At 34.4% G+C, this 11,975-nt stretch overlaps 1 protein-coding gene across 4 annotated transcripts in view; it reads right to left on the reverse strand.

Annotated features, from left to right (window-relative positions):
- CDC42BPA (CDC42 binding protein kinase alpha) overlaps window positions 1-11,975 on the reverse strand; it is a 306,002-nt gene that overhangs the window by 202,020 nt on the left and 92,007 nt on the right. For all 4 annotated transcript variants that reach the window (XM_024739083.1, XM_024739069.1, XM_024739060.1 and 1 more), the window contains exon 3: window positions 7,960-8,043. In XM_024739083.1, coding sequence (XP_024594851.1) covers window positions 7,960-8,043 — 84 coding nt within the window. The remainder of the gene's footprint in view (window positions 1-7,959; window positions 8,044-11,975) is intronic.

Here is an 11,975-nt window from a genome sequence, read left to right on the forward strand (position 1 = left end):
GTTGGACACCTAGGCTAACTTTGCTGGACTTACAAACAAGTTGGACTTACAAACATGCTCTCAGGAACGGAACTCGTTCATTGTAGGGGACTTGCAAGAGTTTCCTAGAGTATACACTTGGAAACAGAAATACTAGTTTTAAGCGTTTTCAACTTTACCAGATTCAGCCAATTTTCTTTCCTAAGTGGTATGCCAGTTACTACCCTCACCCTAGTGTATGAAATCTCCCCTTTTCCCCACATCCTCAACCGCACTTGGCATTGTTAAACTTTTAAGTGCATGTCAGTATGATGGGTGTGAAATAATATCTCATCATTCTTTTAATTAACATATTCCTAATTACAGGTGCAAATAAATAATTTTTTTGTTGCACTCGCTTTTTAATCAATTTTTATTGGAGTATATTGCTTTACAATGTTGTGTTAGTTTCTACTGTACAGCAAAGTGAATCAGCTATACGTATACATATATCCCCTCTTTTTTGGATTTCCTTCCCATTTAGGTCACCACAGAGCATCGAGTAGAGTTCCCTGTAAATAAATAATTTTACATATGCTTATTGGACATCTGAGTTTTCTCTTTGAAAAACTCCCTTTGCCCATTTTCTCTAATGAATTGTCTTTTTCTTACTGATTTATAAAAGTTTTAATTTATTCTGAGGATATATTTCCACTATTATAAAGATATATCCTGGAGAACCTTAGAAATGTGTGGCTAAAAATAAAAAATAACTTTATATGATACTCTATAATTCTATAATATATCTTTAAATTTTTAATTAAAAAGCTGCTATGCCAAAAAGAACTGAAAGGTAAAGTAGAAATTAAGTCTCCCTGAGTCACGCCCTGATAGTTTCACTGTCCACCTGTTATGTCCAGAGGTTACTACCAATATCTCAGTTGAATTTCTTCTCAGAAAATTTCTGTATATACATAAGCATATAATCACACACACACACACACACACACACACGCGCGCGCACACACACACAACTATATTCATATAGCATCCCATCTCCCCTATCTTTTCTTCCTTTACACAGATGAGATCACAGTGCTCTGTAAGTCGTTTTTTTCAAGTAACAATATATCTGAACAGCTTTCCACACCAGTACATAGAGACCTAATTTTTCTTAATGGCTGTACCACATTCCATACACACTGAAAAACCATCATACAGTATTCTACACATAGCAGGTGCCTAATAATTTCCCACAAGATAAAGTCAACAGCCATGATATATAAAACAATTAGCATTACTTAATTTACCCTAATTAAGTACCTTAATTTTTTCCACATATTTCCATAAATTTTATTTGATGCAATAGAATTTCCAAAGCCATTTATTAAAGAGCATCACCATGAAAATTTTTCAAAAGAAATAAAGCTTAAACCAAATGAATGGGCAGTTTTACCTGTCAATTCAATTATTAAAATCTACAATATTATGCTTTCGTTCACTTTACAGGGAAAATAGAATCACTTGACATACAACTAAGTTCTGTTTTAGACTTTAACTGACCTGAAATTATGGTTTGCTGCTAACATTTTAGAGAGGTGGTGAAGTCTGTCAAGCCTAGGAGACTCCTTTCTCCTGGCTTCATCTTACCAGGACAGCTATCTGAAATTTTAAAGACATTTCCAGCTAGAATCTGGAAATGTGACTGACTGATGACTCCAAACTAAATAAAGCTCCAAAGACTACCTGTCAACAGAACAGATTAAATTTAGTAGGTTCTAATCTATTCTAAACTATGTAGTGAAAAAATAAATTAATTTTTAAAAACATAAAATATAAACTATTTCTAATATAAAATTTTAAACATATACAAGAGAAAGCAGTAAAATAATCCCCTGCCCCCAATGTACCCATCAACCAATTTCAACAATTATTTTATTGTTCAATTTTATTTCATCTACACTCTCACCCACTTACCACCACCCTTCCTCCACGCACATACATGTGAACACTCACACATACGTATATACACAGAGGATTTTTTTGACGCAAGTCTCAGACATATGATTTTACCCATACATACTTAGGTATTATAGACTATTCCTATTAATGCCTCAGATACTTAGTTTAGATGTGAAGCACAGTCTCCTTTTTTGCTTCAGTATATCACACTGTCCTCAGTTGGTTGTCACAGCTGAGGAGGGGTGAGGGGTAATGCTACCAGCATCTAGTGGGAAGAGGCCAGGGATGCTGCTTCACATCCTACAATGCATAGGACAGCCCCCAGATGGAATTATCTGGTCTCAAACGTCATAAGTGCCACTGCTGAAAAACCCTGTTCTAGATCAATATTAACCCAACCATGATGCATGTATACCCAGGATTCAATATAAAGACATTTAATAATGTCCATTTCAATTACATTTTTGAAAAAACTAAGTACGATTTTTTAAAAACCCTCCCTTAAAAAAAAGAATATTTGGGTCTCTAAGAATGCGATCATCACAAAGGAGAGGTTACTGGAGGCCATATAGCTTCTTCAGATTCTGTCACTCAGTTTCTATTCAACCAAACATTCTGCTTGCACAGTGACGGTTTTGAGTGTTGTGCAGTTTTACATTGTTAATATTCAGTTACATACTGTTTAAATTTTATCCTTACTGGGTTATTGGTTAAAAAGAAAGAAGAAAAGGAATACCTATGCTGAAACAGAAGTTACTACAGACCATATATAAATGATAATAATTCTGCAAAACTGTCACGATTCTCTTCCCTAGATCCATAGGTGCATTCATCAGATCATTATTCTTATACAGAATATCCAAATTGCCCAAATACTTGGAAATCACATGTTAAAATGAGAAAATCCATTCATGATATATCTACTTTGGCTTCTAATTTATAAGTAATAAAGACTTATCTCACCCATGAAGTATTACCACAGAAGAAGACTTTCAAATAATAATTGAATCATTCTCTCTAAGCTAATATTTGAGGGGGGAAATGTCAAGTTTTTTTTTATTTGAAAAAAATAGATACACAGGTGGAATTTTAAATCGCAAAATGGAACAACTTCAAATATCAGCTCTTACACACCAAAGCATCAATTTACTTTTAGATCTCCATATGAATATGTATTTGGTGACCAAATCAAACATGAGATACATCACATAAATCATTTGATAACATCCACAGTTGGCAAATGTGTGAGAAAACAGACATGTTTAAATACTATGAGTGCAAAGATATACTGGTCCAACTTTTTTTAGAAGACAATTTGGCAATAGCTATCGAAGTTTAAAGGTATATCCGTCCCACACAACCCAGGAATTCCACTACTGAGGAGTTTAATCTGGGGAGTGGATAAATTCTAGAGTCAGCAGGACGTGAAAATCCCTTAGCGTAAAAGCTATACTTAAAATCCCTTCAACCTCAGCATACACAACCTGGAGTACCTCAGGGCAGCCAACAGCAACATCTCTGATTAACAGTATTTCACAGCCCTTTCTATTTCTGTTACATTGCATATACTTCTTAGGTGGTGTGACTAGTTCTGATGCACTATTTTCTCTCTTGTTTTGAAATTTCTCTTTGCTAAACACACATAGTTAGATTTGGTGAAATAACCAAATAAAAACAGCAAAAAGGTGGAAATAATCTAAATGCCCATCAATGTTTAAAAAAAATCATCATACTAAACAATATATCCATTCAGTATAATGAAATTATTAAAAAGAATCAAGCAGGGCTTCCCTGGTGGTGCAGTGGTTAAGAATCTGCCTGCCAATGCAGGGGACATGGGTTCGACCCCAGGTCGGGGAAGATCCCACATGCCGCGGAGCAACTATGCCCGTGCGCCACAACTACTGAGCCTGCGCTCTAGAGCCTGCGAGCCACAACTACTGAAGCCCGCATGCCTAGAGCCCATGCTCCACAACAAGAGAAGCCACTGCAATGAGAAGCCTGCGCACTGCAACGAAGAGTAACCCCTTCTCACCACAACCAGAGAAATGTCCGCACGCAGCAACAAGAACCCAACGCAGCCAAAAATAAAATAAAAAATAAATACTTTATTTAAAAAAAAAAAAAAATCTTTTTTTAAAAAAAAAAAAAAATCTTTTTTTAAAAAAAAAAAAAAATCTTTTTTTAAAAAAAAAAAAAAATCTTTTTTTAAAAAAAAAAAAAAATCTTTTTTTAAAAAAAAAAAAAAATCTTTTTTTAAAAAAAAAAAAAAAGAATTAGGTAAAAGTATAAATATGGAAAAATCCAATATATATTATTAAGTGATAAAAGCACTGTGAAAAAATCAGTCTTTTAATATGATTCCAGTATAGTAAAATTTTCTATTAAGGATGAATAAATCATCTTAATAATGATTTACTTTGAACAGAAAGACTGGACGTCTGAGGGAGGGAAAAAAAAGCTTTCATTTTTTTACTTGTTATTTTCTAGACTGCTTGCATTTTCTTTTTTTTTTACTATACGTAGATCAGGAAGTAGAGGCAGTTCCAATCTAATGACCTCAATTCATTACTACTATTAACTACTACAGCTACTACTACTACTCCTCCTGGCACATACATGTATAAAAATAATAAAACAGGGCTAACAACAGTAACAAAAATAGTAAGACAACAGGCATAAACCAGTACTATCACAGTTAAACTAAGATATATTACTCCTCCACTTATGGTATAGAGACAATTATCTTTATTTAACAAATAAGATAACTGAGCCTTGGAAAGGTTTGACTCTTGAGATGGAGAGCATTTCTGTAAACTATAATGCATCTTCCAACGAAATGAGTAAGACATCTCCTATATGAGTGAAATCAATAAGAGTTGAATAAATCTGAAGTGAAAGTAAAATTCACAGAATAGATTAGGAGAAGTTAACTTAAGGGATTGTTGACATACTAACAAAGTTTGTAAATGATGAATCTCTAGAGATATTAATCTTTGTAACTATAAGATTATTTACTAATTGTCTATCTGCCAGGTATAGAAAGAGACAAATTTCCTAGTATCTTCAAATAATCCATGTCCCACTAATTATATATCTGTTACACACCTTAAATAGAAATAAATATGACAAACAGGTTGGAGGTAAATCTCTGAATAGTGTTCTAAAGTATCAACAATACACAGATTTAAAAAGTAAGAAATTTTGCTGCTCATTTGTAATTCATTAAGCATCATTGGTAAGACCAGTTTTCCCAAATTAGATAAGTAATGATCAGAATGGGTTTCTTTTCAATGTTTTTTTAAAAAAAGGATTTGACAATTCAAGTACAGAAATATAATTCCATCCTACTTTAAAATGAATTCCTCTTTAAAAGTTTCAATGTAGAATTTCTTCCTAAAAAATGAAAGTTTCAAATAGTTTGAGGTAAGTTCCTTTCAAATACTGAACCAGCCTTGTATCCCTCAAATAAACCCCACTTGGTCATGGTGCATGATTTGCTTTATATATTGCTGAACTCTATTTGCTAATATTTTCTTAAGGATATTTGCATCTATGTTCATGAGGCATATTGATCTTTAACTTTCTTTGTATGGTCCTTATCTGGTTATTCCATCAGAATAATACTGACTTCACGGAATGAGTGACATTCCTTGGGTCCCAAGGCCCCTAGTTTTTCCACATTCTCTCTGCCTTTCAAAGTCTTTGTATATCTGTTTTATATGTAACATCCATGGTCTTTAGCTGTACTTAATGGGAAAGATAGGAAGAAGCACATCTATTCCATCTTGCCCCAGAAACAGAACATATTAATGATTTTTAATTCAACAAAATAATATTTAATTTTTAATTATTCCTGTTTTATCTTCAATTTTGCCACTTCCTCCAGTGAGTAATGAAAGTTAAACCAGTTACTCTTTCTTTTCAAAATTCTTCCCCAACATATATACACTACCAAACGTAAAATAGATAGCTAGTGGGAAGCAGCTGCATAGCACAGGGAGATCAGCTCGGTGCTTTGTGACCACGTAGAAGGGTGGGATAGGGAGGGTGGGAGGGAGGGAGATGCAAGAGGAAAGAGATATGGGGACATATGTATATGTATAACTAATTCACTTTGTTATAAAGCAGAAACTAACACACCATTGTAAAGCAATTATACCCCAATAAAGATGTTAAAAAAAAAAAAGATGTTAAAAAAAAAATTTCTTCCCCAACATATCCAACATCATAAAAAGTAAGTACAAACTTTAATTAAATTTTTTAAAAGTTCTAACCCTGGAACACTAACCCACTACAATTATGAGTTCTGCAAAACAATTTGAACATAATTCTTTACTAATTTTTAATAATAAGACGTATTGCTCCAACTGCTGGCAATGCTGTCAGCCCCTCCAGGCTTTGTCTCAGCCAGCGAAAGCCTACTAGTCCAAGGCCATGTCCTTCTGAAGGGAGCCCGTATCCAATGAGTAACTGAGGCAAGTGCATAAAGGTCGACCATTTGGCCCAAGGCAGGACAACTCTGAAGGACCATTTCTGCTCCACGGATCCCTGTTGGATCAACAGAGGCTGAAGGGGCAGCTTGACTTCTCCCTGACAAATCGTATTTCACCTCCTTTCCCGTCTGTCAATGTCAATTTCAAAGGCACCCCCTAATAAACAGACTGCAAACTAAACTCAATCTCAGTGTTTATTACCTGGAAAATATGACCAGTGACAGTAAGGCAATTCAGTTTTATGGAAATACAAAAGTAAATATTGAAGTTATTGAACATAACGGGCACTGGCACATATGTCAGAGAGTGACATAAAACTTTCCAGATACTCTTTTAAACATGATTTTATTACCTCTGTAATTACCTCTGGGAGGCAGAGAGGGGCTGGACTTGGGCGGGGTATAGTCAAAGAGTACCTTAGCTTTATCTGTAATGTGCTATTATTTGTTTTACAAAGAATATATCTGTAATTTCATGTGTGCAGTTTTTTTCATTAGGCAAATAGAAAAAAAAAGACTGAAAGCAAAACTTGCCCAAAATGTTATTAATTCTAAGTGATGGAATACAAGTGATTATTAGTTTCTTCTTTGTGTTTCGTTATTTCTTCCAATTTTCTAAAAGAAAGAAATATCGAAGTATTTACTTTCACTACCACAGTATGTATCTATCATCATGGGAACCATTTTTGCTTTTCCCTATGTATTTGCTGTTTTTCAGGTTGCTACAAGTACTGGTATATACAGAAAGATTTCTAAGGGCTAATTTCTCATTATCCTCTTATGAATCTTACTACCCTCTAGAGCTAACACTCAGCCTACTGAGCAGTATAATCCTTCTGCAAGTTAAAATACTTCCACACCGGTAAGTTCTGCTTCCCTGAGGCCCCTGAATGCCCTACCTCACTGAGCAACTCACTATAACCCAGAGCAGCAGGAGACCTCCAGAACCACTTCCCAAATTTACGTGTAATGTCAGGTTTGACATACATATCGGCTATTAGATATTTTTAACATCATTCCAGTCAGTCTTTCCCTCAAATCTAGCACCAAGATTAAAATGCTGACAACTTTTGCAACAGCAGATTTTACTCCCATTTTTAATAATATGAAACAAAACATAAATGTAACTGCATAGTCAGCAATAAACAGAATTCTTACAGGCCATATTCAAAATTCCTGCAGAATACAGATAAATAATATAAACAAGTTATATCAAATTGGATATCAATCACTACAAAATTTCTTCCTATAAAAGAAACTGGTTTCCACACAACCTTTTAACATAAGTGTCTAAGCCTGACATTCAAAGGGTTTCCATTTGGTTTTCAGATAATATTAAAATCGCGTCACAAATGTAACATTCATCATAACTATAACATAATTGTGAATTACTGAATTTGTCTCTTAGGCTTTAAAAAATAATGCCATCGTAGATAAAAGGTTACTAAAAGATACTTAAAGACCTATGGGCTCTCAATAATTTTATTTTTCTCTAAAAATATTTCTAAAATATTATTTAAATATTCCAATAATTAGAATCTTACCTCAGCTCTTTTCAGCATTTCCCATTTATTCAATATTTTCATGGCAAATACTTTATCTGCATTTTTTAGTTTCACTACAGCAACCTAGGAAAGGAAATACAACTTTTAAAATGTGACAAATAATACTATTTTCAGTCATCCATTTTCCTTTTTCCTCTCTGTAAAAAAAAATAAATACCAAAATTATCAGATTTCCATGCAGTTCAAATTCTAAGATCCTAAATCAAATAATATTGTCAGTTGAAAAAGTTACATTAGTGAACATGTGCCAAACAAACAACTGTGTTTTTGAACATGGTGTCGGTTGGTGATCGTATATTATATTCTCGCTTTCAAGTTTTCTGCTCTGGAATTTAAACTCAATATCTACTATCACTAAGAAATTGACCAAAATGTACCAAATGAAATAACTAGAGCTTAAACACTGCATGCCAAATTCCAACACGATGCTACAGGGAAAGCCAGCTGCCAAAACAAACATGTTTCATGGGGATCAAACAGTATGCCATAAACTGACACGCCACATATTCTTACACACTATGCCACAACCCCCAACGTGCACGCACGCACACACACACACACACACACACAACCTAAAGATTAATTAAGGCTAACATCTCTACAAATTGCAGACTTCACACATACCTTTCCGACACAAAAAGGAACAGATATTTCTGTATTTTGTATTTTAGTTATGGATTAAAAGACTTACAAATAAGTAATCCCCTATTTTCACTCTCAACAAACTGATTACATTTCTGTTTCTACTTCTCTCCCTCAGTTTGACTAGATAATCTCAAAGGGCCCTTGCAGCTCACTTGGGATGTTATAGAGCAGAGACTGAACTACATTAAGAGGAGACAAAGGCTGTTTCCAGCCTTTACTGGGGGTGGGTGGAGTAGGGGGAAGACAAATACTACTCTGATGTGCTGAAGGAGAAAACAAACTATATACAACATATCTACAAACAGTTCAAAAGGATAGTTCTAAGCATAGAGAATAGGTTTAAACTCAAGTCCAAAATTTTTAAAATCTTAATAGCAAATGTACATATCAGGGGCATTTAATACATTTATTTTTGGATCACTGTGCAATAACAATAATATGACTATATAATTAAAATCAGTGTATAATACTATAATATTATCTAAACTAGAATACATCTTGGTAATTGTCATAAATGGTTATACTAATGACTGTGATTACAATTTCTCATCAATTAAAATGGTGGGAAGGAAGAAGAAATATCTCAAATTCATATGCAGTCACTTTAGTCTTTAGTCATATCTGGTCATATCTGCAGAAATGATGGATCAGTTGGTTCATGTTTAAAGAAAAGGGGCTGTACAAGATATAGAAACAACCTAAATACCCAATGAGAGATGAATGGATAAAGAAAATGGAATATTATTCAGCCATAAAAAAAGAAGGAAAGCTTGCTTTTGTGACAACATGGGTGAACCTAGAGGATATTATGCTAAGTGAAATAAGCCAGAAACAGAAGGACAAAAACTGTATGATCTCACTTCTATGGGAAATCTGAAAAAGGTGAACTCACAGAAACAGAAAATTCTATTTCTAGAATTCTAATTCTAGAAAGGTGGTGAAAGGGGCTGGGAGTTGAAGGAAACGGGGAGATGTTGGTCAAAGGGTACAAATTTCCTGTTATAAGATGAGAGATGAGTAAGTTCTGGGGGTCTAATGTACAGTATGGTGACTATAGTTAACAGTATTGTATTATATACTTGTAAGTTGCTAGAAAAGTAGATCTAAATGTTCTCACCACAAAAAAGGCGGGGTGGGGGGAGTGCTGTGATAAGGAGCAAGGAAAAACTTGAAACATTTTTTCACTAGGATCTCTGAAAGTCTGAAAACGCAAGTTTCATTATTCTGTAGACCCAAATCATATGCTGCACAATTGGGAGCACAAACAGATGGAAGGATAGGAGCATAGAGCTAGACATGCCTACATTTAAGACAGGGAAGAGATGAGGACAGCTATCACTCAAGCCCTCTCTTATTCTGATTTAGAGAAGAATGGCTGAAAGACTCCAACACTTAGATTTGCCCTTCTCAGGTCATGTGGTGTGAAAAGAACTCCTCCCAGCACTGTGTGATTCACGAATTTTCTATGCACATGAGTATATAAGTATCTGATGATAACCAGTATAGAAGTAGCAGTATTCACCAACACATACAGAGTGTGTTCTAAATGCCAGTTACTCTTCTAAGAGTTTTACGAAGGTCCACAATCCCTTACCTGCAATTCTAAAAGCCAAAGGGTTTTCAAAATTCATTTGGCAACATATACTGACATCAGGCTAAGCATAGTTTTGGGGGAGTTTTGTTTTCTTTTTAATCTCAGTGTAAAGATAAACATGCTTCACTGCAGAAACACCAACGCATTTGCTTATGAGGTTCTGCTCAAAACCCCAACAGGACTGTTATATAAAATAGAGTATACGTATTAAATTATCTTTCTAAAATCCAAATACTATTGGAACCAAAACCACCTCTGGATTATAGAGCTGTGCAGTAGAAATAAGTTAGCACTTACTGAACACTCAAACCCTGAGCTAGCACTTATTGTGGCTGTGCAGGGTAGTGGTGATAGCGTGGACTCTACAGCCAGACTCGGGCTATACACAAGTATAAAATATTTAAAACAGGGTCTGGCACTTAATAGGTGTTCAATAAGCAATAGCTATTATTATGTGTCAAGCATTGCACTAAGCACATTATAGCCCAATCTCTCAACTGTTGTTTACTCTATCACTAATATGTGGTAGACGTTAAACATCCTAATTTCTTCCATTTCTGTAACTAGGAAATAAGCTTTGATCTCTTCAACTTCCAACTTTATAAATTCATACCCATGACACATACATCAACATAGAAATATAGTTAGAAATATCCTCAAATGAACATATATATATACAAATAAAAACTAAGCCACACGTAGTTTCCAACAGTAAAATATGGTAAATAACTTAAATATTCTGAAAGGTGAAAGTGACTGAACATATCACAAACAATAGAAAATTATTAATATTCTTGAAAATGTTGTTAAAGAATACTATTTAATAGGGAAAAGTTCACAATATATGGTTTAAACGAAGTTTATTTAAATTTGTACACTAAAATTAATTTTTTTATATATAAAGTATATAGCCATATATTTCTATGCCATATTTATTCTGAGAAAGGCATCAAAACATTTTAAAAATCAGGTATTTCTAAGGGATATGATTTCTATTGCCCTTTCTACATTTTCTGGACAGAACATATAAAACTTGAAGCATGGGATGGGATAGTATGGAATACCATACCTCATCCTGATCATGAAATGACCACTAATTACTGAGGTATTTATAGTGTGGCTGATAATGGCCAAAACGAGACCCATACTACACATCTATGTGATAATCAGGAATGCCATGCTGCTGCAGGGTGAAAAACATTCTCAAAGCTATCTTACAACAGTTTCAATGAGCTCCCTAAAAACTCTTCTGGAATGCAGTGGGATGTGGTGAAATAAAAATGTCAGTTCACACAGAACACAAACTTATGGTTACCAAAGGCAAAACGGGGTGAGGGAGGGACAAATTAGGAGTTTGGGATTAGCAGATACAAACTACTATATATAAAATAAACAACAAGGTCCTACTGTATAGCACAGGGAACTACATTCAATATCCTGTAATAAACCATAATGGAAAAGAATATGAAAAATATGTGTCTGTATCACTTTGCTGTACACCAGAAACCAACACAACATTGTAAATCAGCTATACTTCAATTTTTTTAAAAGGCAGTTCAGAAAATATTCTTAAATTATCAAATTGATGACATGATGAGACAAGAATATGAAGTTGATGAAGTGATAAAATAAAACTGATCTTGCTTTTCTCCTTTAACACTACAGATCATTTTCACGTTCATTTCAGTAAAGAAGAAGAAGGAGGAGGAGAAGGGGGAGGGGGAGGAGAAGGAGAAGGGGGAGGAGAAGGAGAAGG

Source organism: Neophocaena asiaeorientalis, unplaced genomic scaffold, assembly GCF_003031525.2.
Source record: "Neophocaena asiaeorientalis asiaeorientalis breed wild unplaced genomic scaffold, Neophocaena_asiaeorientalis_V1.1 scaffold347, whole genome shotgun sequence".
NCBI lineage: Eukaryota > Metazoa > Chordata > Mammalia > Artiodactyla > Phocoenidae > Neophocaena > Neophocaena asiaeorientalis.